Source organism: Muscardinus avellanarius (assembly GCF_963383645.1).
Source record: "Muscardinus avellanarius genome assembly, chromosome: 17".
Taxonomy (NCBI): Eukaryota; Metazoa; Chordata; class Mammalia; order Rodentia; family Gliridae; genus Muscardinus; species Muscardinus avellanarius.
Genome location: NC_137803.1, coordinates 64,544,291 through 64,571,274, shown reverse-complemented (window position 1 = coordinate 64,571,274; position 26,984 = coordinate 64,544,291). Strand labels below are relative to the sequence as shown.

The window sequence follows — 26,984 nt, the reverse complement described above, 5'->3', positions numbered from 1 at the left end:
GCATCTGGGCAACTTCCTCGTGGCTAGAGGAGGCAGTTGCACAATCCCGACCTCGGGCGGCTCCAGTGCGAGGTGCCCCTCAGACCTGTCCTGGCCTCGGGAGCCTCTGTGCGTCCTGGGCCTAAAACCAACACACCTGACTTTTGGGTGGGTGTTGGAAGAGGGTCTGGCTAAGTTGTTGAGGGTCTGCTAAATTGCTCAAAGCAGGTCTCAAGGCTACAATCCTGTCTCCGCCTCCGGAGCGTGTGCCCCTAAGCCTGCTGCGCTTGGGCAAGGTCCCCAATCGCCCTGCCCAGAAGTGCGCCAAAAACGGCTGCCAAGGGGCGAGAGGCTGGCGAGCACCTGGGGAGTGGGGTGCCCGCTGCCAGGGCCCGGGGGGCGTGGACCCTGGACAGACGCGCGGGAACCCACAGACTTGACTCCGCGGGGCGGGCCGGGGCGGGGCGGGCGGCCGCGCCTTTATAGGCGGTGAGCGGCGACAGCGGCAGCGCGCCATGGAGACCGCCCGGGACTACGCTGGAGCCCTGGTCAGGCGAGTGCGCGCCCGCCGCCCCGCCCGGCCCAGGCCTGGCCCCTGCCCCTGTGCCGTCCCCCTTCCCCGAGTCCCTGTCCCCCTGTCCCCTGTCTCCCTGTCCCCCATCGCCCCGTTCCCCGTCCCCCTGTCCCTTACACCCCCGCCCCCTGTCCCCGCCCCTCCGTCCCTACGCCCCGGCCCCGTGTCCCCTGCACCCGCGTCCCCATGTCCCTGTCGCCCAGCAGCTCAGCCCTTGCGCCCCGCCGCCCCTGGCCATGTCTCCTCCAGCTGGCCACAGATGCCAGGTGTGGCCCCAGGAGCATGGGTGTCCCAGGGCAGCGCGGAAGGGGGCAGACAGCTGGCCGCCTTGGCAGACACCGCGGGGCCTGGGGACCTTGGGCGCCGCTTCTCCCTGTGGCTGTGGCGCCGGGGCTGGGGAGGGCCAGGCCAGCATGGCCCTGTGGGGGGCGCTGGGTCACTGCGCGAGGGCCACTTGGTCTTGGTAAAGTCCTGGACAGTGCGTGGCAGGGACCTTACAGCTCTGGGGAGAGCGCTTGCTTCTCTGAGCAGCCGCAGTGTACTCCAGAGGATGGAGAACTCCTTGAACGCACCTCTTTCTCCCTGATACTGGGGAGGGACCCCGGGGCCTTCTGCCTCTGAGCTACGCCCACAGCCCTATTTTACTTTGTATTCTGAAACAGCACCTCACTAAGTTGCAGAGGACTCTGTAAGTAGCTAGACTGGCCTCCAAACTTCCTCCTGTCTCAGCCTCTCGATTGCAGGCTTGGGCCTCCGCTCAAATATAGGATTTCATTGATGACATCCCATCATGCCCCGTCTCCCTCTCCTTCTCCTCTTCATTTTATTAATTTATTTGGCACTGGGCATTGAACCCAGGGGCATTCTACCTGCTATCTACCTACCCAGTTACTGGGTTCAACCCTCAGCCCATTTTATATTTTATTTTGAAACAGGCTCCCACTAAATTGCCAACGCAGTCCTGCAACCTGCGATCCTCCTGTCTCAGCCTCCCAAGTCCTGGGAGAACAGGTTGCCTGCTCCCCACTGCGTATCCAGAGGAGGCCCAGGGCCAGCAGTGTGTGGGGGGAGAGTCAGGTTACAAAACTCGGGCAAAGGAGGCCAGGCGTCACAAGGAGCCGGCCGAACACCCCAGGCTAGACCGCCACCGAAATAGAAGGACGGCCTTTCCGGGTGGTGCAGGCATTCCCTTTACACACCCACTCGCACACACGCACACTCACACATACTCACAGCTTGTCACAGTGGAAGAGGAGGGTGACAGGCTTGTTCATGTATCTTTACCAACACTTGTGTGTGTGTGTGTGTGTGTGTGTGTGTGTGTGTGTGTGTGTGTGTTACTGAGGGTGGAACCCAGGGACTTTTCTACCTCCAGGCTACACTCAGAAACAGGGTCGCACTAGGTTGCTGAGAGCCTCTCTAGTAGCTGAGGCTGGCTTCGAACCTGCGCGATCCTCCTGTCTCAGCCTCCCAAGCGCGGGAATTATAAGCGTGCGCCACCACGCCCGAATTTTTTTTTCTTTAAAAATTCTTAAATGTACAGCAGATTCCATGACCCTAATTCCAGCTACTCAAGGGTCACATGAGTCTAGGCACAAGGAACAGTGCGCGTCTTACCAGGTTTATTTATTTTTAGTCCCGAGGATTGAAGCCAGAAGTGTCCTACCTCTGAGCTACACCCACAGCCCTGTTTTTATTTATTTGTTTATTTATTTATTTTTGCAGCACTGGGGATAAAACCTAGAGGCATCCTACCTCCAGGCCACACTTCCAGCCCTATTTTTTATTCTTTTTTTTTTTTTTTGAAACAGGGTCTCACTGAGTTGCAGAGGGCCTCACTCGAGCATGCGCCACCACGCCCGGCTTGTTTTTATTTTTTATTTTGAAACAAGGTCAAAGTTGCTGAGGGTTTTGCTGTGTTGTTGCGGCTGGCCTCACACCTGCGATCCTCCTGTCTCGGCCTCCCAAGCGTGGGGATTACGAGCGTGCGCCAACACGCTTGCTTTCATTTCTGTTTGAAAGTTTTTCTTACCCACCTGCTTGGCCTTTCCTGATGATGTCGGCACAGCTGCCTTCGGGTCCTCCCCAGCACTAAGGAGTGGTGGTGTGAGGCGAGAGATGGCCAGAGCTCACTAACCTCTGACAGGCTTGTCTTGGAGTAGGACAGTTGTGCTAAGCAGCCAGCCAGGCAGTCCACACTTGTAATCCCAGGTGTGCGGGAGGCCGAGGCCAGAGGATCTGAGTTGAAGGCCAGCCTTGGCCCCCTCATGAAACCTTGTCTCAAAGCTAACGAAGGGGGAGGGGAGCTGGGAATGGGCGGCGCAGCGCCCTTGGGCTCAGTCCCCAGCACGGGGTGAGGACGGCTAAGTAAGCCAGGTTCACCAAAACCCCACTGGATCTGTGTGAGGTCTCATGGGGACAAGAGTTTCGTGGAAGCCGATGGCTCGTGCGCCGCTGGCACAGTGCAGTCTGTCTCCTAAGAAGTGCCTCTTGCAGACTCGTGAGTGGGAGCTCACTGTGAGTGGGAGGAACACTGTCGGGGAAACCGCGGTTCTCTGAAACCCACGGGCTTCCAGGCTTCTGATCAGAAACCAAAGTGGCCGAAAGCAGCGTGTTGAAGGGGAATGCTTCCTCCCTTCCCTTCTTCAAAGCCCAGGCCACCGCAGCAGAGGCAGAGTGCTAGCCTTGTCTAAACACGACCGAGCACACTTCCGCCTCCTGGCAGTGACCTTCGTTTCCCACCTGCGGTAGCGTGCCGTTCCTGCGTCCACTAGCAAAGAGCGCGTGTGCAGGAAAGTGCTGTGGTCACCGCGCGCGTGAGGGCTCGCTTCGCCAGCCAGCGCTCCAGCCCCGACTCTCAGTGCTGGGATGAACTCAAGGGCCTTCGACCTCAGAGCTACACCCCCAGCCCTATTTTTTTTTTATTTATTTTGAAACAGGGTCTCTCTACATTGCAGAGAACCTCACTAAGTGCTAAGGCAGGCCATGAACTTGTGACCCTCCGGTCTCAACCTCCCGAATGCTGGGATTACAAGCCACTTTCTGCTTCTTGAAGAGAAATTTCTTACTTATTTGTGGTACTGGAGATTGAATTCAGGAACATTCTACCCTTGAGTTATCCCCCACCCTTCTTATTTTTTATTTTGAAACAGGGTCTTGCTAAGTTGCTGAGACTGGCCTCAAATCCGAGATCCTCCTATCTCAGCTTCCCAAGTACTGAGATTACAGGTGTGCACCACCACGCCCAGCTCTAAATTCCCTTTTTAAATAATGTTTCAAGCAGGGCGTGGTGGGCACGCTTGTCATCCCCTCACTTGGGAGGCTGAGACAGGAGGATCGCACAGGTTTGAAGCCAGCCTCAGCTACTGAGTGAGGCTCTCAGCAACTTAGTGAGACCCTGTTTCCAAATAAAATAGAAAATAGGTCTGGGAGTGTAGCCCAGAGGTAGAAGGCCCCTGGATTTTATCCCCAGTACCACAAATAAATAAATAAATAAATAAATAAATAAATAATGCTTCAAAGTGTTCAAGGGCTCGAGAGCCCTGTGTTGACACACAGCCCTGGCCAGGCCGTGTGTGTGCAGGTATCTGCGGGACCCCTGCAGTGGGAGCCGCCTCTCTACCCTTGCTCCACGGGGGGTGCTTTGGTGAGATTCAGGGTCATGGACGCCGGCCTCGCTGCACGCATGGTGCCTCTGCAGGGTGGACACTGGCCCAGCGCGGCCCAGGCCCCCCGCCCGCCTTCCTCCACTTTACCTGTCGCTCTGATCGAGCTCCTTATTGTCTCTGGGGCCTCCTCCTCCTCTCACTAACAGTGAAAGGTGGGTTCCCTCAGCCACCTGGTGCCAGGGGCCTCCCCGGGCGACATCTCACATGGCTGGGACTGCAGCCTCTTTGTGAGGGACACTAATATCAGGTGGCCCTTATGTGCGCAGGCTCCGCGGCCGGGGTCCAGCAGGGCAGCTCAGCTGTTTTAGTGTGTGTGTGTGGTGTGTGTGTGTGTGTGTGTGTGTGTGGCGTGCACATCCAGCACTTGCACATGCAGCACTGGAGATTGAATTCAGGGGATTCGAGCCCCAGCACACACACCTTTGTGTATGTGTGTGTAATACAAAGGTGTGTGTAGTTGTGTAGTACTGTGGATGAACCAGGGGCGTTTAACTCTGAGCTATACTCACAGCCTTATTTTTAAAGATATATATATATATATATATATATATATATATTTTTTTTTTTTTTTTTTTTTTTTTTTTTTTTTTTTGCGGTACTGGGGGTAGAACCCAGGGGCCTTCTACCTCCGGGCTACACTCCCAGACCTATTTTATATTTTATTTGGAAACAGGGTCTCTTAATCCAGCTGAGGCTGGCTTCGAACCTGCGCGGTCCTCCTGTCTCAGCCTCCCAAGCGCGGGGATGACAAGCGTGCGCCACCACGCATGGCTTAAAGTTTTATATTTTAAAATTTGAAACAGGGTCTTGCTGAGTTGCCGCGGCCTCACTAGTTGCCGAGGCTGTCCTAGACCTGTGGCCCTCCTGGGCCAGCCTCCCAAGGGCGAGGGTCGGGCGTGGGAGAAACGTTTGCGCCCACTGCTGTTCGTGCATCGCCTGTGCCGCGCGGCCATGGAGTCGGCAGCTCCCCAGGGAAAGTACAGACGGCTGTCTCCCCTTCTCTGGGAGGCAGGCCATTTCACAATTTCCAGGAAAATGTGTGAAGGATTGTTATCATCTTGATTTTCTTGAAACAACCTATTTTCTTAACAACCTGTTTCCTGGTTCCTTTTCCTCCCAACAACCTACTTCCTGAAGCAGCTGTTTCCTTGTTGTTTTTCCTCGTAGTGAGTCACTTCCTTCCTGTTTCATAGCATGAGAAGCAGCCCCTTCCCAGGACCTGGCGCGTCCCGCAGACGGCGCAGCCGCAAGGTGCCTCGTGGTCCTGGATTTCCTGTGTTTTCTTTTGCAGTTCTAGGGATGGACCTATGAGCACGCCACCTCTGAGCTACACCCAGCCCTATTATTCATTTATTATTTATTTGTTCCATTTATTTATTTATTTATTTATTTTATATTATATTTTATATTTTTATTTTATATTTTATATTTTTATATTTTTATTTTATTTTATATTTTTATTTTATTTTATTTTATATTTTTATTAATTTTTATATTATTTATTTATTTTTATTTTGCAGTACTAGGAATGGAACCCAGGGGCATTTTACCTCCAGGCAAAAATCCATTCCCATTTTTTATTCTTTATTTGGAAACAGGGTCTCACTGAGTTGCAGAGGACCTCACTAGGTAGCTGAGGCTGGCCTCAAACCGTGATCCTTCTGTCTCAGCCTCTAAATTGCTGGGATTACAAGCGTGTGCCATCATGCCCAGCTTTCTATTTTATTTTTATTTGGAAACAAGGTCTTGCTAAGTAGCTGAGGCTGGCGTCAACCCTGTGACCCTCTGTCTCAGCCTCCCGAGTCTGGGTTATATACACGGCCAGTGTTAGTGGCCCTGTGTGTGTTTGTTTACTTTTGTTTGTTATTTTTGGCAGTGCTGAGGCTTGAACCCGGGGCTTTGAACATGCCATACTTTACCACAGAGCCCTGAGCTGATCCCAGCCCCTTGGTCTGTGTGTGTGTTGGTAGCTCCAAGCCACACCTCCAGCCTTATTTTATTTATTTCTATTTATTTATTTATTTACTTACTTATTTATCTGTGGTACTGAGGGTGGAACCCAGGGGCTTTCTACCTCCGGGCTACACCCCCAGACCTATTTTATACTTTATTTGGGGAAACAGGTCTCACTAAGTTGCCGAGAGCCTCACTGAGTAGCTGAGGCTGGCTTTGAATCTGCGCGATCCTCCTGTCTCAGCCTCCCGAGCACGGGGATGACCAGCGTGCGCCACCACGCCCGGCTCCTAGTTTAGTGTTTTGAAACAGGACCTCACTAAGTTGCTGAGAACCTCACTGTATTTCTGAGTCTGGCCCTGAACCTCGCTCCTCCCATCTCGGCCGCCCAGGCACCGGGATTATAGGCGTGCCCACCTCCAGTTTGTTTTCTGTTGACAAGTTGCAATGTGGCAGCGAGATTCAGTCCTCCACACACACACACAAGACATGCCTCAGCTCGCTCCTTCCCCTCCCATTCACTGAGCTACGGTCCCAGGAACAGTGTACCTCTGAGCTACACCCCAGCTCTTTCATGTGGAAACAGGGTCTCACCCGGTCCCTGAGAGGCCCCCTACACTGCTGGGGCTGGCTTCCAAGCTGCGGTCCTCCTGCCTCTGGCCCTGAGTACCGGGCCACGGCCTGGCTCCCTCTCCAGCCTCACAGAGCCTTTCTTCTTTTCTCTCCAGCCGCCACATACGAGAGCAACCTCTGTCCCTCGACCTTCTGAGTCCGGCCGATCGCACCTAGCTTGATGTTCTCGGCCCCACCATTCCCTGCAAAGTCATGATCTTGGTTTTTCTTTCTGCCTGGCTAAAACTCTCAGTGAGCCTGCTTTAACTGTGACCGGCTGCCGTGGGCGGGCAGGAGAACAGCAGCTCATCGCCGGCATTAAGTAATGGCCTTTGATACAGTCTGTTCTTTCAGTGGGCAGAGGGAGTTGGACTAATGTGTTTAGCAACCCAGCCCGGTGATCATCCCCCTGGAGCAGAGGCAGCGTGCTTGTGATACTTGTCTGCAGAAAAGTTCACTCCACGCTGGTGCTCTCCCAGGACTTGGGAGCTGGAGACAGGAGGATCCCAGGTCCAAGGACAGCGAGTGGTAGCTTAGCCCTGTATCAGGATGAAATAAAGGGGCCAGGAGTGCTGCTCAGCACTGGGCTGCCCGCGCTCATCCCGGGCTGTAATCTCATGTCTCCAAGGACATTGTGCGTTCTCTATGAGTCCGTCCTCTGGCACAGGCCGTTCTTGGTTAGTGGACCTGTTCCTATCGGCAGTGGCTGTCTGGGGCTGGGGGCAGCAGTGAGTGCCCACACTGGTCTTGTTGGCGGGAAATGACAACCGGACCCTGAGACCTCGGCTGCACTGGGTCTCCGGACCAAAGGCCCCCGGAGGCTGCGTCACCTCAGCCAACTGGGAGGCACGGGCCCTGACGAAGTGGTCAGAACTGAGCCCCTGACCACTAGGGGCGACCACCTCAAATAGGTGACTGAGCCAGGCGTGGACTTGGGAGGACTCAGGAGGCTGGAACAGGAGGATCACAGGTTTGTGGCCAGCCTCAGCTACTTAGTGAGTCCTTCATTCAGCAACTTGGTAAGACACTGTTTCAAATATTTTTATTTTTTATTTATTTATTTATTTATTTGGTGGTACTGGGGATGGAACCCAGAGGCTTTCTACCTCCGGGCTATACTCCCAGACCTTTTTTATATTTTTTATTTGGAAACAGGGTCTCACTAAGTTGCGGAAAGCCTCACTAAGTAACTGAGGCTGGCTTCGAACCCGTGCGATCCTCCTGTCTCAGCCGCCCAAGCGTGGGGATTACAAGCGTGCGCCACCATGCCCAGCCAAATATTTTTATTTTTTTAAGAGATGGTGGTAAGCCGGGTGGTAACCCAGAGGCTTCCAGGAACCCCAGGATCACCAAAAAGAGAGAGAGAGAGAGAGAGAGAGAGAGAGAGAGAGAGAGAGAGAGAGGTGGTGGTGGTGCGGCTCCGTGGTAGAATGCTCCTGGGCTCAAACCTCAGTACCAAAACCCCACCATGACCTTTTCCTGGCTTGGTTTCTCAAGCCAGAAGGGGACTCCACAACAGCGGGGTGCAGTGGGGAGCAGGGCATGTGGGCGGGCCCTGGCTCAGGCCATTCCAGGCGACTTCCTTCTTTGGGGGAAGACAGGGTCCTGCGGTGAGGCCCAGGATCCCTGTCCTGGCGCAGAGACACTATGGTGGGAAAGTCGTAGCTGGATTCACACCTCCAGAGACTGCTGGGCTGCTGTCTTCGTCGCCCGGCCTCCGGGTTGGGCGGCAGTGAGACTCCGCTTGCAGTGACTGGTGCTAACTGCAGGTGTTTGCCGTGGGGTGGGAACCGTGTCTTCCTTTCCTCTTTCTGGGGATTTCGCCAGTTAAAGTTTCGGGCTTGGATCAGGCTGAGGACCTAGAAATAGAAGGTGGTCATTCCACACTGCCCTGCCCGGCTGGTCGCGGGGAGCCAGGATGTGTGATCCCCAGTGTGAGCTCCGCAGTGTGTGGACCTCCGCTCACTGTGTTGAGTAACAGAGCCTGGTCTGACTCCTCCAGACTGAGGCAGAGGTTCAGAGCCCCGTGCAGGCGCAGCTGCCGCGCCTGGGCCGGCTCTGACCTCAACAGGTGCCAGCCAAGGCCCCCAGGCCATCTGAGGCGGCCTAAGTCTAGCACCCCTGACCTAGCACTCTTCCCTGGGCTGTGTGTGCACGCATGCATGGTTCTAGGGCTTAAACCTAGGGCATTCTGCCTCTGAGCTATACCCCCAGCCCTATTTATTTATTTATTTATTTATCTATCTATTTTGGTGGTACTGGAGGTGGAACCCAAGGGCCTTCTACCTCCGGCTCTAATTTATTTATTTATTTATTTATTTATTTATTTACTTATTTATTTATTGGAAACAGGGTCTCACACAGTTTCTGAAGGCCTCACTAAGTTGCTCAGGCTAGCCTCAAACCTGTGATCCTCCTTGTCTCCGCCTCCAAAGTACTGGAATTACAGGAGTGAGCCACCACACCCAGCTTATTTTTTATTTTGAAACAGGGTCTCACTGAGTAACCGATCCTCCCATCTCAGCCTTCCAAGTGCTGAGATTATAAGCGTGCGCCACCACGCCCGGCTTTTTTTTATTTCTGGTACAGGGATGGAACCCAGGGGCATTCTACCTCCAAGCTACACCCCAGCCCTATTTTTTAGTCTTTTTATTTTATTTTATTTTATTTTTGTTTTTGTTTTTGGTGGTACTGGGGTGCCTGGAAGCCCTTCTACCTCCGGGCTACACTCCCAGACCTATTTTTACATTTTTATTTGGAAACAGGGTCTCCTAAGCCAGCGCGCGCGGCTGGCTTCGAACCTGCGCGATCCTCCTGTCTCAGCCTCCCAAGCGCGGGGATTACAAGCGTGCGCCACCACGCCCGGCGTCTTTTTATTTTTGAAACAGGGTCTCACTGAATTGCGAAGGACCTGAGTAGCTGAGGCTGTCCGCAAACCGCCATCCTCCAGTCCCTGCCTCCTGAATGCTGGTATTACAAGCATGCACCACTATTCCTGGCCTATTTTTTATTTTGAAACAGGTTCTCACTAAGTTGCGGAGGGCCTAAGTAGCTGAGGCTGGCCATGAACCTTAGATCCTCCTGTCTCAGCCACCCAAGTACTGGGAATATTTGTGTGTGTGTGTGTGTGTGTGTGTGTGTGTGTGTGTGGTACTGGGGGTGGAACCCAAGGGCTTTTCTACCTCTGGGCTATACTCCCAGACCTATTTTATTTATATTTTAATTTTAATTTATTTATTTGTTTGTTTCTTTATTGCGGTTCTGGGGATGGAACCCGGGAGCATTTGACCTCCGAGCTATACCCCCTGCCCTGGTTTTTTACTGTTTAATTTGAAACCGGGTCTCACTAAGTTGCACAGGGCCTCACTAAATAGCTGAGGCTGTTTGAGAACCGCGATCCTCCAGTCTCAGCCTCCGAATGCTGGGATTACAAGCGTGTGCCACCACGCCCGGCTCCAGACCTATTTTATACTTTATTTTGAAACAGAGTCTCATTAAGTTGCTGAGAGCCTCACTCAGTAGCTGAGGCTGGCTTCGAACCTGCGATCCTCCTGTCTCAGCCTCCTAAACTCTGGGATTACAAGTGTGCGCCACCACGCCCGGCTCCAAGTACTGGGATTATGAACTTGTGCCACCATGCCCAGCTTGACAAAATTTTTTAAATGAGAAAGTTACTCTGCTGTCCATACTTACAAACTCTTGGGGTACGGAAAAATAGCCTCCCCAGATTTTAAGTTTGTAACAAAGACAGTTTTAAAGAAATAAAGTTTTAGTCAGGTATGGTGGTACACACCTGTAATCTCCATGTTTGGGAATTTTATTTATTTATTTATTTATTATTATTTTATTTATTTATTTATTTATTTATTATTTTTTTGGTGGTACTGGGGTTCCTGGAAGCCCTTCTACCTCCGGGCTACCCTCCCAGACTATTTTTACATTTTTATTTGGAAACAGGGTCTCCTAAGCCAGCGCGCAGCTGGCTTCGAACCTGCGCGATCCTCCTGTCTCCGCCTCCCAAGCGCGGAGATTACAAGCGTGCCCACCACGCCCAGCATGTTTGGGAATTTTAGACAGGATTATCACAGGTTAGAGCTAGCCTCAGCAAACAGTGAGACTCTCATTAACCTAGCAAGACCCTATTTCAAAATAAAAATAGGCAGCAGGGCGTGGTGGCGTACACTTGTAATCCCAGCACTTGGGAAGCTGAGTCAGGAGGATCACACAGGTTCAAAGCCAGCCTCAACTACTTAGTGAGGCTCTCAGCAATTTAGTGAGACCCTGTTTCCAAAGAAAGTAAAAAATAGGTCCGGGAGTGTAGCCCAGAGGTAGAAAAGCCCCTGGGTTCCGTCCCCAATACCACAAAAAATAATAAACAAAAAAATAGGCAAGCCCCTAGTCCCAGCCTCCCACGTAGTGGGGTTACCCAGGTGAGCGTCCGTGACCGGCATGACTTCATTCCTCTTGAAGCACCTGCGCACCACCAGGCCTGCTGCCACACACCTTAATGCCAGCACTTGGGAGGTTGAGAAAGAAGGATCCCAGGTTCAAGGCCAGCCTCTGCAACTTGGCAATACCCTGTTTGACAATTAAAAAGAGGGGACCGTGTAGCCCAGAGGTCAAATGTGCTGGGTTCCACACCCAGTACCAAGAAGATAAAAAGCGAGTCAGTGACGAGGCGGGCACGAGGCGGGCACGGGAGTCAGCGGGCACGTCCGGGCGGACGGCAGCCTGCAGATCTGCTGCCTGGAGATGTCCTCAGGGCAGAGACCTGCCGAGCACATGCGAGCCCCGGCCCATCCCTGGCACTGCGAAAAAGAGAAAAGAAACCTCACAAGAAGCAGGAAGCCAACAGACAAAAGGAATCGCCTCGCATGTGCGGTATTTTAAGAACTTCGGCCTGACTCAGGGCTAGGCAAGTAGCTCTGGCTCTTTGGGGATGCGGAGCTTATTCCAAAGCGTCCCGTGACAAAGGGCTAAAGATCTGTCCATGCAGCAGAAGTCCCGTTCTGGTTGGTCTTACACCGACCTCACGGCCTTGGCCGGCTGCTGCCGGGACTCAGGTCGGGCCTCAGTTCCTCCCGTGCCTGCGCCCCCGTGCTGGGGTGGCGGCCCCAGCTGACCCTCGAGAGTGAGGTGGTCTTGGTCTTCTTCCTTGCCCAGGCCCCTGACGTTCATGGGATCACAGACCAAGAAAGTCCTGCTAACGCCGCTCATGCATCCAGCCCGCCCCTTCCGGGTCTCCAACCACGACCGGAGCAGCCGCCGCGGGGTGATGGCCAGCACCCTCCAGGAGCTCCTCGGCAAGGTACCAGGCCCACAGCCACCCAGCCCCCGAGGCGCCCCGACCGACCCAGGGCCGAGGACAGGTCCCCCGCAGGACCAAGCAGCGAGGCAGAGAAGGCCGCAGCAAGCTCGCGGCCGCCGGCCTCCTTGTCTAACGGCGAAGGGCACTGCCGCGACCACCCAGAGAGCAGAGTGGACAGTGGGCTGTCTCCCTGACAGGAAGAAACGGGCTTGAACACTTGGCTTCAAAAGGCCAGGATAGAAGAGTCCTAACCTGGGCTTGGTAGCGCACAGCGGTAATCCCAGGACTTGGGAAGTTGAGATAGGAGGATTGCAGGTTCAAGGTCAGCCTCAGCAACTAAGCGAGTCTCCCCGCAACTTAGCAAGACCCTGTTTCAAAATAAAAAATAAAACAGGCACGGTGGCACAAGTCTGTAACCCCAATACTTGGGAGACTGAGTCAGGAGGATTGCAAATTTGAGGATAGCCTCAGCAAATACTGAGGCGCTCAGCAACCTAGTGAGACCTTGTTTCCAAATAAAAACAATGAAACAGGGCAGGGATTGTGGCTTGGAGGTAGAATGCCCCCAGGTTCCATCCCCAAGACCAAAACAACAACAACAAAAACCCTCAATTCAGGCATGGTGGTACACACTTGTAATCCCAGTACTGAGGAGGCTGAAATTGAAAGGTCCCAGGTTCGTGGCCAGCCTCAGTAACTTAGTGAGGCCCTCCACAATTCAGTGAGACCCTGTTTCAAAATAAAAAATAATAAGCTGGGTGTGGTGGTGCACCCTTGTCATCCCGGCATTCGGGAGGCTGAGACAGGAGGATCGCAGTTCAGGGACAGCCTCAGCTACTTAGTGAGGCCCTTCGCAACTCAGTGAGACCCTGTTTCAAAAAATATAAAGACTAAGAGTAGGACCAGGAGTGTAGCTCCGAGGTGGGACGCCCTGGGCTCCGCCCAGCACCACACGCAAGAGCAAGTTGAACAGGGTCCATTAGGCTCGAGAGTCTTGCCGCATCGCTGAGGGGGCCCTTGAACCTGAGACCTTCCTGCCTCAGCCTCCCAAGAACTGGAATTACAGGCATGTACCATCATGCTCAGCTTCTTTTTCTTTCTTTGTTGCTTTCTTTTCTTTCTTTCTTTTCTGGTACTGGGGAACCCAATCCAGGGGTGCTCTACCACTTAACTATATCCCCAGTCTATCTCATCTTTTACTTTGAGACTGGGTCTTTTTACGTTGCCAAGGCTAACCTGGAACTTGTGATTCTCCCTTGTCTTAGCCTCAACACTTGTGAGACTCAGATTGGAGGACCACAGGTTTGAGGCCAGCCTCAGCCATTTAGCAAGAGCTGCAGCAACTTAGTGAGACCCTGCTTCAAAATTAAAAGAAAATAGGGTGGTGTGTGCCTGGGGCGACGGGAGGTGCCAGTCGGCCTGGCTCAGTGGGTATCCTCACCAGTAAGGTTTATCCAGGCCAGGTGTGGTGGGGTGTGCCAAGAGTCCCGGCCACTGGAAGGTTGGACTGGGAAGACTGTTTAAGCCCAGGAGTTCAGGGCAAGCCTAGGCAACATAGCAAGATTCTGACTGAAAATAATAATAATAAGTTGGTGCTATTAATCACACCTGTAATCACAATATTTGGGAGGCTGACATAGGAGGATTGCAGGTTTAAGGCCACTCTCAGCAACTTAGTAAGACCCTGTTTGAAAATAGAAAATAAGCCAAGCATGGCACACACCCGTAATCCTATTTCAAAATAAAAAATAATGGTTTGTTCCCGGGTTTCGGCACCAAATAAAAAAATAAATAAGACAGGCACGGTGACACATGTCTGCAATCCCAGTACTTGGGAGACTGAGACAGAAAGATTGCAGGTTCACCGCCAGCCTCAGCAATTTAGAGAGACCCTGTTTCCAAATAGAAAGTGCAGTGGTCTGGGAATATAGCTCTGTAGTAGAGTGTCCCTAGTACCACACACGCACAAAATAAAAGCCCCGTTAAAAATGTCCTCCAAGTCCGCCAACCTTGTGAGAGCCTGCTTACAAAGCTCTTGGGGGGGTTTGATGGGATGCCCCTCCTGCATCTCCACCATTGTACCCTAGACCCTGGAGGCCCTGGTCATCACAGCCAGCTTGGTCACACTCGTGCTGGAGGAGGACGGCACTGTGGTGGACACGGAGGAGTTCTTCCAGACCCTCGGAGACAATACGCATTTCATGATCTTGGAGAAAGGACAGAAGTGGACGCCGGTAAGCAAGCCTTGCGCCACAGGCGGCAGACCGAAGCACAGAAGTGCCAGGCGCCAGGTGCCGACAGGTGCAGGGTGCACGCCTCACCCAGGCCCGCAGGCGGCTGCTCCTCGGAAACGCCGTGTCTCTGTGAATCTTTTAATATATTTTTTTAATTTTTTGGTTACTGGGAATTGAACCTGTAGACTTTCTATCTCCCAGCCTTTTTTATTTTTTGCTTTAAAACAGGGTCTTATTGTTGGGCGTGGTGGTGCATGCTTGTAATTCTAGTCCTTGGAGGCTGAGACAGGAGGATTGCAGGTTGGCAACCAGTCTCAGCAACTTAGTGGGGCCTTATTTTAAACTAAAAAATAAGATCTGAACTAGGCATGGTGGCACACGCTTGTAATTCTAGTCCTTGGAGGCTGAGACAGGAGGGTCCAGGTTCGCAGACAACCTCAGCTACTGAGTGAGGCCCTCTGCAACCTAATGAGACCTTGTTTTAAAAATAAAAATAGAGCCGGGCGTGGTGGTGCACTTATAATCCCCACGCTTGGGAGGCTGAGACAGGAGGATTGCACAGGTTTGAAGCCAGCCTCAGCTACTTAGTGAGGCTCTCAGCAACTTAGTGAGACCCTGTTTCCAAATAAAGTATAAAAATAAAAATAAAAATAGAGCTGGGCGTGGTGGTGCACGCTTGTAATCCGCGCGCTTGGGAGGCGGAGACAGGAGGATCGCGCAGGTTTGAAGCCAGCCTCACTAGCTTAAGAGACCCTGTTTCCAAATAAAATATAAAATAGGTCTGGGAGTGTAGCCCGGAGGTAGAAGGGTTCCATCCCCTATCAAAAATAAATACAGACCGAGGGTGGTAGTGCACTCTTGTAATCCCAGCGTTTGGAAGGCAGAGACTAGAGGATCGCAGTTTGTGGACAGCCTCAGCTACTTAGTGAAGCCCTTTGCAACTCAGGGAGACCTGGTTTCAAAAATAAAAAAGATGCTGGGCGTGGTGGCGCACACTTGTAATCCCCACGTTTAGGAGGCTGAGACAGGAGGATCGCATAGGTTCAAAGCCAGCCTCAGCTACTTAGTGAGGCTCTCAGCAACTCAGGGAGACCCTGTTTCCAAATAAAATATAAAATAGGTCTGGGAGTATAGCCTGGAGGTAGAGAGCCCCTGGGTTCTACCTCCAGTACCACCAATAAATAAATAAATAAATAAATGACTAAAAAAAAAAAACCTAGGGCTGGGGTATAGCTCGGAGGTACAATACTCCTGGGTTCCATCCCTGGTACCGCAAAAAAAAAAAAAAAAAAAAAAAAGAAGAAGAAGAAGAAGAAAAAAAGAAAGAAGAAAATAAAAGCATACTTGTAATCCCAGCATTTGGGAGTCTGAGACAGGAAGATCACAGTTTGCGGACAGCCTCAGCTAATACTTAGTGAGGCCTTCGCAACTAGTGAGACCCTGTTTCAAAAATAAAAAGAGACTAAAAGAATTATTCCTGGGGGTATAGCTCAGAGGTTCCATCCCCGGTACCACAAAAAAATAATTAAAAAATAAAGAATAAGCCAGGCATGGTGGTGCATGCTTGTAATCCCCGCGCTTAGGAGGCGGAGATAGGAGGATCGCGCTGGTTCGAAGCCAGCCGCACTGGCTTAAGGGACCCTGTTTCCAAATAAAAATATAAAAAATAGGTGTCTGGGAGTGCATCCCAGAGGTAGAATGGTTTCCAGGAACCCCAGTACAACCAAATAAAGAGAAAAAGAAAAAGAAAGAAAGAAAGAAAGAAAGAAAGAAAGAAAGAAAGAAAGAAAGAAAGAGAGAGAGAAAGAAAACACGCTTGTAATTCCAGCATTTGGGAGGCTGAGGCAGGAGGATCGTGGTTCACGGACAGCTTCAGCTTCTTAGTGAGGCTCTCAGCAACTTAGTGAGATCCTGTTTCCAAACAAAATATAAAATAGGTCTGGGCGTGTAGCTCGGAGGTAGAAAAGCCCCTGAGTTCCATCCACAGTACCACAAAAAAGAATTAAAAATATGTATAAGTAATTAAAAATAGCAACCCAACATAGGTTAATTTAAACCACACAATTTTGTTAAAAATGACTCTATATTTTTTTTTTTTCTTCTTGCAGGTCTGGGGATGGAACCCAGGGGCATTCGACCTCTGAGCTACACCCCCAGCCCTATTTTTTATTCTTTATTTTGAAACCGGGTCTCACTGAGTTGCAGAGGGCCTCACTAAGTAGCTGAGGCTGTCCGTGAACCGTGATCCTCCGGTCTCAGCCTCCCGAATGCTGGGATAACAAGCGTGCGCCACCAAGCCAGGCTAAAAAATGACACTATTCTAAAACAAAATGAAATTGAGAAGTGAAATAGGTTTTGTTTTTGTGGTGCTAGGGAATTGAACCAGCGGCATTCTACCTTCAAGATACACCTCCAGCCGGGCGTGGTGGCCCACGCTTGTAATCCCCGCACTTGGGAGGCAGAGACAGGAAGATCGCGCAGGTTCAAAGCCAGCCGCGTGCGCTGGCTTAGGAGACCCTGTTTCCAAAATAAAAAATGTAAAAATAGGTCTGGAGGTAGAAGGGCTTCCAGGAACCCCAGTACCACCAAAAAAAAAAAAAAAAGATACACCTCCAGCCTGTTTTATTTTTTATTTGGAAACAGGGTCTAAGTTGCTGAGAGCTCCACTAAGTACCTAAGGCTGGCAGTGAACCTGTGATCCTCCTGTCTCAGCCTCCCAAGCACTGGGAATAGGGGTATGTGCTACACCTGACTGAAAGTGGCTTTTGTGGCCTGGGTATCGAACCCAAGAGCATTCTGTCTCTGAGCTACAACCCCAGACCTTTTTACTTTTTTTTTTTTTTGAGGCAAGTTCTCACTAAGTTGCTGAGGCTGGCCTCGAACCTGGCATCCTCCTGTCTCAGCTTCCCAGGTACCAGGATTACAGGTGTGTGCAGAAGCACCCAGCGGGCAGCTTTATTCTCATTTTGGCGTGGACAAGAACATCCAGCCAAGACACGGCCACCAGGTGTCGCCTTCCTGGCCTCCAGGCTCCAGACGTGAGGCAGCCGGACGTGAGGCGGCTCCTTTTCCTGAGCCTCAGCGGGTCACAGGAACCCACATGCCTGCACATCCCGTCATGGGCATCAGATTTGTGCGGCTGTCTTGGTTTATGACCAAGACTAAAGAAAGCTGTTTAGGGAGAGTCGGATAAAAACTTCCAAATTAAAAAAGGAGTGAACACGAGTCAGGCCATGAGAAGGCGCTGCAGGGTGAGCCGAGACACGCTCTTTTCTTTCTTTGTTGGTCCTAGGGATTGAACCCATGGGTGTTCTATTTCTTTTCTTTTTTTTTTTTTAAGAAATTTACTGAGTTATAATTGGCGCACAATAAATAGCACATGCTTTTTTTTTTTTTTAATGTGGGTCTGGGGATGGAACCCAGGGGCATTCGACCTCTGAGCTACCCCCCTGCCCTATTTTTTATTCTTTATTTTGAAACAGGGTCTCACTGAGTTGCAGAGGGCCTCACTCAGTAGCTGAGGCTGTCCACGAACCGCGATCCTCCGGTCTCAGCCTCCCGAGTGCTGGGATGACAAGCGTGCCCACCACGCCCGGCTTGGATTTTTATTTTTTGAAGCAAGGTCTTGCTGAGGTGCTAAGGGCCTTGCAAAATTGTTGAGGTTGGCCTGGAACCTGTGATCCTCCTGTCTCAACCCTCCCTGAAATCGTAGGCGTGTGCCACTACGCCTGACTGGTTCTGGCACTTTCTGCCCAGAGCCATGAAATAGAAATGGTGCGCCCCGCTCCTCCAGGACCATCGCAGGAAGGGCTGCCCGCTCACCAGTGTCGAGGCTGGCCTCAACTGCCAGTGTGTGCCAGCCCTACCTCGGGGCCAGAGAGCCTCCGCACGGCGGGCCGCAGGTCCTCAAACCCAGGCTCATCCCTGTCAGCACCGGAGGCAGAGGAGAGGAGGGCGCTGTGTTGGATGCAGAAGGGGGTAAGCATGGTGGTCGCTAAGACATGCACAGCTCACCGAGTGTCCTTGGGAGGCTGAAACAGGAGGATACCAGGTTGAAGGCCAGACTCAGCAACTTAGTGAGACCCTGTTTCCAAATAAAACACTAAGAATTAGGGCCGGTGGTGTAGCTCAGAGGTAAAATGCCCCTGTATTCATTCCCCAGTACCACATACAGAATAATTCAATAAAAATAAAAAATAAATAGGGCTAGGGGTACAGCTCCAAAGTAGCGTGCCCCAGGTTTAACCTCTGGCCCAAAAACAAAGAGCCAAAAGGTGTGCAGGTGCGGCTCCCGGGTGAGGACGGCTGCAGCGCCCTCTGCGGAGCGCACGCTGGCGTGTGGCCTGCGTCTCAGAGGGAAGCTCCGCATCTACCCCTGCCTCCCCACCACAGGGCAAGAAGTACGTTCCCGTCTGCAAGCAGCCTAAGAAGTCGGGGATCGCCAGGGTCACCTTCGACCTGTACAAGCTGAACCCCAAGGACTTCCTGGGCTGCCTCCACGTGAAGGCCACGATGTGGGAGATGTACTCGGTGTCCTACGACATGCAGTGCACCGGGCTCAAGGCCGTGCTGAGGTAACCGCAGGGCAACGGCGGGCCCGGCTTAACTCTTCTCCAGAACACACAGGTCAAGCCAAAGCACGTATTTTCCCTCCAACTGACAATTAAATACTAAATGGAAACAAGCTAATTAAGAAATGCAAGACCAAAATTTTCACTTAAGCGTTGCAGCTAGCATCATTAATTATAGGCATGAGGCTACGGCTGGCAAGAGCTACCTTTTTTTTTTTTTTTTTTTTTGCTGTACACTGGGGATGGAACCCAGGGGCATTCGACCTCCGAGCTACACCTCCTGCCCTATTTTTTATTCCTTTTTTTTTTTTAAACAGGGTCTCACTAAGTTGTGAAGGGCCTCACTAAGTAGCTGAGGCTGTCCGTGAACCGCGATCCTCCAGTCTCAGCCTCCCAAATGAAAGTTTTTTTTAATAAAATAGGTAGCTCAGAGGTAGAGTGCCACTGAATTCAATCCCCAGTATTATCCAAAAATAAATAAATAAAAATATAAAACAGGGCTGAGGTATAGCTTAGAGGTAGGATACCCCTGGGTTCAATCCCCAGTTTAAAAATAAAAGCTGGGAATAGTGACACACGCTTGTAATCCCAGCATTTGGGAGGCTGAGACAGAAGGATCCAGGTTCTTTGCCAGTCTCAACTATTTAGTGAGGTCCTTTGTAACTCAGTGAGACCCTGCTTCAAAGTAAAGAATAAAAAAGTAGGACTAGGGGCGTAGCTCAGAGTTAGAATGGTCCTGGGTCCCATCCCCAGCACTGCAAAAGAAAAGAAAAGAAAAAAAAAAGAAAAAAAATATATATAATAGGACTGGGAATGTCCCTGGGTTCAGTCCCAAGTACAACAACAATAACACATCTTTGAATTTGGGAGTAGATAGGGAATAAGAATTTTAGTCAAGGCTGAGGACTGGGCAGGAAGGTCCCTCCTGTACCTTTGGGAGCAAGCTAGAATGCCCCAGCCTTGTCAAAACCGAGATGGCAGAATCCCGACCTCAGAGGAGCGAAGACCTTCCTTTCGCCCTACTCTCCCCTCATCCTGGCCTGATGGAGCCACCAGGCCCCAGGGCGCCGGCCTGTCTGGGCTGAGTCCCTGCAGGCTGTGCGGGGAGTGCAGCTGAGAGCTGGCCGCGCCAGGCCCCCTGTGCCCACTCTGGAGGGGCCCTCTGATGGCCGGCGGGGTGCAAGGCAGCCGCCTGAGGCTCATGGCCCGTCCTGCTCTGCTACAGGAGTCTGCTGCGGTTCCTGTCCTACGCCGCCCAGGTGACAGGCCAGTTCCTTGTCTACACCGGCACGTACATGCTCCGGGTCCTGGGTGACACTGAAGAGGCGTCTTCTCCCAAGTCGCCCACCAAGGGCTGGTTTACCTACAGATAGGGCATCCCGCTCAGGACCAGCGTGGAGGGCATGCGGAGGGGAGGGGCCTCCGCGGCAGGAGGGACCAGCTCAGGGCTCTGGAGCCCTGGGGGCCTCGCCACTGCAATAAACCCATCACTCTCTGCTGCGGTGCTTCCTGTGTGGTGTGTGTGTGTGTGCGCACGCCCGCTTGTGCACGGGGCACTGGGTGGCACGGGGCACTCTACCCCAGAGCTGCACCCCAGCCCTTTTGTAGTTTTCACTTTGAAGCAGGGTCTTGCTGAGTGGCTGAGGCTGGCCTGGATCCTCCGGTCTCAGCCTCCTGGCCCTGGGGTCACAGGCTGCACTTGACCCTGCCTCTGTGTTTGACGTGTGAGGCAGGTGGTTAGCGTCCTGCCTGCCCCTCTGCAGCACCCACCTGCAGGGCCTCCCGGCTGCGGCTCCGGCCCCTCCTGCATCTGGGCCTGCGTCACTTCCCAAGGAATTCTGGCCCCAGGAAGAGTCGCCTGGCTTCCAAAAAAGGGAATTTCACCGTGGCCTGATCCTGTGAGTCAGCACAGCCGGGCAGCCTGCCCCAGGCCCTCCTGTTCCTCCCGGGATCAGGCCCGTTTGAAGGAGGGATTCCAGGGAGCCAGGGTGTGGAGCCCCGGGCTCTGTCCACTCACCCTGGGCTCTGAGATGCTTGGTACATGAAACTTCTCCTTTTTTCAGTTTTGTGGAGCAAGGATTGAACCAGGGGTATTCTCCCCCCAAGCTTGGAGCTCCTTCTCCTCCTCCTCTTCCTCCTCCTCCTCCTCCTCCTCTTCTTCTTGTAGAATTGGAGACTGAATCCAGGGCCGTTCTACCTCTAAGCTATAAGCACTGCCCTAGTTTTTATTTTGATGCACCACCACACCCAGCTTTTATTTTGAAACAGGGTCTCACTAAGTTGTGGACCACCTCATAAATTGCTGAGGCTGGACTCAAACCTTAGAGCCTCCTTTTTCAGCCTCCCAAGAACTGGGATTACAGGCCTGTGCCACCATGCCTGGCCTCTTATTTTATTATTTCTTACAGTGTGAAGCAGAGTCTCTCTAAATTGTCATGGCTGGCCTTGAACCTACAATCTAATCTCTATCCTCAAGGATAAAAGGTGCCAGGTTGAGAGTGCTGTCATCTCAGCACACATCAAGACAGTGCCTCCCCCAGGGAGCTCACCTGCAGGCTGGGGCCTCAGCTTCCTCGGCCCCACATGCTGTGGCCAAAACTGGGGACCAAGCCGGGCATGGTGGTGCACACTTGTAATCCCCGCATTTGGGAAACTGAAACAGGAGGATGGTGGCTTGTGGGCAGCCTCAGCTACTTAGTGAGGCCCTTCTCAATTCAGTAACACCCTGTTTCAAAAAATAAAAAAGACTAAAAATAGGGCTGGGGGTGTAGCTGGAAGGTAGAATGCCCTGAGTTTCACCCCCAATACCACACACACAAAAAAAAGGCCTTGAGTTGTAGCTCAGTTTAGAAGGCTCCTGATTTCAATCCCTGTAACACACACACACACACACACACACACACACACACACACACACACACACACCTACCTTCTACATGTAGTTGGGTGTGGGATATTTGGGGTTTCATCTAGTCTCCAATTTGTACAGACTTAAAATTTTTCTAGAACAAAGTTGGGAAGGTCGGTACATGCTTGTCACCCCAGTGACTGCAGAGGTTAATGCAAGAAGATTGAAAGTTCAAGGGCAGCCTACGCAAATTAGCAAGACACTGTCTCAAAGTAAACTGCTAAGTGGCAGAGACCCTGGATTCAATCCCCAGTACCAAAAAATTAAAGAATAAAACATAAAAAGGTCTGGGAGTTAGCACCCCAGCAGAGCACCCTTGGGTGTCGATTTCCAGGATGGTGAAAATTCTTTTCCTAGAGTGCATTAGGTTGCAGCTCAGGGCCTGCCTCCCCAGGGCGGGGCTGCAGCAAGCCCCCGACCACACCTCTGGGCACAGGCTGCTGGACTCCTGGACAGTGACTTTGACCCTCGGTGTCAGGCTCAGCAGCGCTGGGCCCGGATCTGCAGGATCTCGTCACCAATGGAAGCCCAGGTTTCTGTGCACTCGCATCTCTGCGGGGCATCTCCCTGCCGGCCAGCACCAGCGCTGTACCTGCCCTGCACTCTCTGGCCGCCAGCACCCTGGCCCTGGCACGTTCTAGCAATGGCCCCTCTTCCTCTCCTCGTGGCCATGTGGTGAGTGCCCACCCCACAGGGAGGTGGACACCTGTTCCGGCATCCCTTGGGCCCCTTGCCGCCTGCCAGACCTGGTCTGGGTGGCAGATGGTCGCATAAAAATAGCGGAGGCGCCGTCTGAGGGCCTCTTCCCAGCTGTTCTTTTGAGGGAAGCCTGAGAGCAGTAGGGCAGGAATGTCCCCGGCCAGGCTCAGGGGTAGGCCCCAGCTGCTCCATCACACAGGGTGGGGCAGCAGGAGCTCTTGCCCACGCACCTCAAAGAGGCAGGGCTGAGAAATCATCTCAGCCAGCAAAGAAGACAGCCCAGGAGCCCTGGGGAGCCTGCGGGGAGCCAGGACCGCAGGGCATCCACTCGGCTCCGCTGTGGCGAAGGTGTTCCCGTGAGCTTTCCCAGCGTCGATACAAACTCGGGCTCTGGCACCCTTTCTTGATTAAGAATCTGGGTCCAAGCCAGGCCTGGGGTGTATGCCCATAATCCCAGTACTTCGGAGGCAGAGACAGGAGGATCACAGACTCGAGGTCAGCCTCAGCAACTTAGTGAGACCCTGTTTCAAAATTAAAAATAAAACAGGAGCTGGGCATGGTGGCGCACACTTGTAATCCCAGTACTTGGGAGTTTGAGACAGAAGGATTCAGGTTTATGGACAGCCACAGCTACTTAGTGAGGCCCTCTGCAACTTAATTAGACCCCATTTCGAAATAAAGAATAAGCCGGGCATGTTGGCACATGCTTGTAATCCCAGCATTCGGGAGGCTGAGACCGGAGGATTGCAGTTCACGATCAGGTACTTAGTAAGGCCCTCTGCAACTCAGTGAAACCCAGTTTCAAAATAAAGAATAAAAAATAGGGCTGGAGGTGCACCTTGGAGGTAGAATGCCTCTAGGTTCCATCTCCAGTACCACAAAAAAATAAAAAAAAAGAAAGAATAAAAAATAGGGCTGGGCATATAGCTGAAGGTCAAATGCCCCTGGGTTCAATCCCCAGCACCACACACACAAATAAGATAAAATGTAAAATAATAAAATAGGGGTTGGTCATGATGTATTATTCTCTTGATATAGTTTTGAATGCGTATAGCTAGTATTTTGTTTAGAATTTTTGCATCTATGTTCATTAAGGATATTGGTCTGTAGTTTTCCTTTCTTGAGGTGTCTTTATTTGGTTTGGGGATTAATGTGATACTGGCCTCATAGAAGGAATTTGGAAGAGTTCCATCTCTTTCAATTTCCCGGAACACGTTATGAAGTATTGGTATTAGTTGTTCGCTGAAGGTTTTGTAGAATTCAGCTGGGAACCCATCTGGGCCTGGGCTTTTCTTTGGTGGAAGAATTTTTATTGCCATTTCTATTTCTTTGGTTGTTATTGGTTGGTTTAGGCTTGCTATGTCCTCTTGGTTGAGTGTAGGAAGGTTAACTGTGCTTAGAAATCTGTCCATTTCATCCAGGTTTTCAAATCTATTGGAGTATAAATTTTTAAAGTAGTTTCTGATAATATTTTGAATGTCTTCACTATCTGTGGTGATATCTCCTTTTTCATGTCTAATTTTGATAATTTGAGTTGATTCTCTCTTTCTTTTGGTTAGGTTGGCCAGGGGTTTATCAATTCTATTAATCTTTTCAAAGAACCAACTCCCCCCTAGCAGATAAGGGTTAGAGACCAGCGAGGAGGGGGTGAGCAAAGAGCTGCCCCAGGATTCCTGGGAACAGCTGCGACAGCTGCTGGGCGGGGCTGCAAGCTAGACTCTCCAAACAGCCTCAGGGGTCTTGGTACTGGAAGTTGACTCCACCCCAGCCCTAGTTTTCATTCTTTATCTTGAAACAGGGTCTCATTAAATTGTAGAGGGCTCACTAGTAGCTGAGGCTGGTCTTGAACCTGTGATCCTCCTGTCTCAGCGGCCTGGGACCCAGGCCCAGCTCCTTCCTTCCTTCACAATCATTTACTAATCTAACACTGAGCTCCACCCCCAATCCTTTTGATTCTTACTTTCTGAAAGGCAGTCGGTCTGGCTAAGTTGCCCAAGTCTGTGACCCTCCTGCTCACCCTCGGGCATAGCTGCGATTACAGGTGTGCACCACCCAAGCGCATCTCCACATCAGGTGCTGTGCTGGGAATCATGGGCAACGTATCAAAAGCATAGTCTTGGGCTGGGCGTGTGTAGCTCAGTGGTAGAGCACTTGACTGGCACAAGACAGACCTCAAGTTCTGTCCCCAGCACTACACACACAGTCTAGCCTTTGTGTGTGTGTGTGTGTGTGTGGTGCTGGGGGTGGAACCCAGAGGCTTTCTACCTCTGGGCTATACTCCCAGACCTTTCTTATATTTTATTTGGAAACAGGGTCTCACTAAGTAGCTGAGGCTGGCTTTGAATCTGTGCGGTCCTCCTGTCTCAGCCTCCCAAGCGCTGGGATTACAAGCGTGCGCCACCACGCCCGGCTCAGGAGGCAAGACTTCTAAGTCTTGTAAAGGATCGCTGGGTGTGGTGGCGCAGGCAGGTAACCCCATACTTGGGAGGCTGAGACAGGGCTTGCAGGTTCAAGGCCAGCCTCAGCAAAATGTCAAGACCCTCAGAAACTTAGAGCTGTGGGGCGGGGTGAGCTGCGGTAATGTCACTGAACAGCGCCTAGCACCAGGAACAGACGGGGGCCGGGGAGCTTGATTCATCCCTCCGCGGGACAGAAGCGAGACCAGCTCTGGCTGCGCGGCTCCGAACCCTGTGCCTCTTCCTGCCCAGCAGCCCAGCTGGGGAAGAGCCCTGAGCCTCCAAGGACCCGGCTTCCCACCGGGCAGCTACCAGCCCTCAGGATTCAAAGCCCATGTTTCCCTCTGTGCTCTCCCCTAAGCTTCACCCCTGACATCAGGTAGCTCTTAGCAGTTTATGGGTGGAAGGGTAAGAACCAAGTCAAGGAAGACTCAGACGCGAGCTGTGCCCTTCTGATGGGCACCAGCAGCACCCCGAAGAGCTACCCCCAGCCCTGGTTTTTTTTTTTGTTTTGTTTTGTTTTGTTTTGAGGGTCTGGGGATGGAATCCAGGACCATTCAACCTCCAAGCTACACCCCCAGCCCTATATTTTATTTTATTTTTTTTTGAAACAAGGTTTTACTAAGTTGTGGAGGGCCTCACTAAGCAGCTGAGGCTGTCTGCGAACCATGATCCTCCTGTCTCAGCCTCCCAAATGCTGGGGTTACAAGCGTGCGCCTCCACACCTGGCTACAAAGAACTTGATTCCTTTGTTTGGTGAGAATCCAGGGCTTGTTTCTGAATACCTAAGCTCACTGGTTTCTCTGATTTTCTAGCAAATCAATACATTTCATTTTCTTTCTTCCCAAAGGCTTGTCCCAATTATTTGATTCAGCAAATTGGGACAGGCGCAGGGCATTTGGTCACAGGGGGGTGTCTGTGCAGGGATAGGCTGAGCCAAGAGAATGGAGGGCGGCGGCCCAAGCTTGTCTTGAGAAGCTGACAAGTAGACGCCCCAGAGGTGGGTGGACAGAGTCAGGGGTCCAAGCAGAGGACAGAGATAGAAGCCCAGGCCAGGTTGGTGGTACACACCTGCAATACCCAGTATTTGGAAGGCTGAGATGGATGGATCACAAGTTCAAGGCCAGCATGAAGTAACTTAGTGAGACTGTTTCAAAATAAAGAATAGAATACGGCTGGGGATTCAGGCGTGGTGGCGCATGCTTGTAATCCCAGTACTTGGGAGGCCAGACAGGAGGACAGCAGGTTCGCAGCCAGCCTCAGCTACTTAGTGACGCCCTCCACAACTTAGTGAGAACCTGTTTCAAAATAAAAAATAAAAAATAGGCATGGTGGCCCACGCTTGTCATCCCAGCATTCGGGAGGCTGAGACAGAAGGATCTCAGTTCGGGGACAACCTCAGCTACTTAGTGAGGCCCTTTGCAACTCAGTGAGACCTGGTTTCAGAATAAAGAATAAAAAACAGGGCAAGGGGTGTAGCTTGGAGGTCGAATGCCCCTGGGTTCCACCCCCAAACCCGCAAATAACTAACTAAAAAAATAAAACACGTAAACTGAGGCCGGGTGTGGTGGTGCACACTTGTAATCCCAGTATTCGGGAGGCTGAGACCGGAGGATCGGTGACAGCCTCAGCTACTTAGGCCCCTTGCAACTCAGTGAGACCCGGTTTAAAAAAAAGAATAAAAAATTAGGGCTGGGGGTGTTTCTCAGAGGTAGAATGCCTCTGGATTCCATCCTCAGTATCACACATACACACACACACACACAAAAAAAAAAACACAACTGGAAGCTGGGTGTGGTGGCACACACTTGTAGTCCCATTCTATGGGAGGCTGAGACAGGAGGATCGCCACGGAAGGCCTGGGCCCGTCCACCCCGCTTGTTGGCCCCAGTCCCGGGGCGCACTCAGATGCACAGTCGTCCTTTGAATCAGGCCGGGGACCGCGGTGCCGGGCTCCTCCAGCCTGTCCCCGACGGAGCCAGCGAGGCCAAGGAGGTTTGCCTTCCTCCAGGCCGGGCGCTG

At 51.9% G+C, this 26,984-nt stretch overlaps 1 protein-coding gene across 1 annotated transcript; it reads left to right on the top strand.

Moving 5' to 3' along the window:
• Nucleotides 1-494: 494 nt before the first annotated feature.
• Nucleotides 495-20,272, top strand: CIDEA (cell death inducing DFFA like effector a; the record flags this gene model as incomplete). The annotated part of the gene is made up of 5 exons (XM_080714836.1): nt 495-532; nt 11,950-12,094; nt 14,182-14,328; nt 18,721-18,902; nt 20,125-20,272. 5 exons carry the CDS (start codon nt 495-497, stop codon nt 20,270-20,272), a joined length of 660 nt encoding a protein of 219 aa, XP_080570962.1.
• Between the last annotated feature and the right edge of the window lie 6,712 nt (nt 20,273-26,984).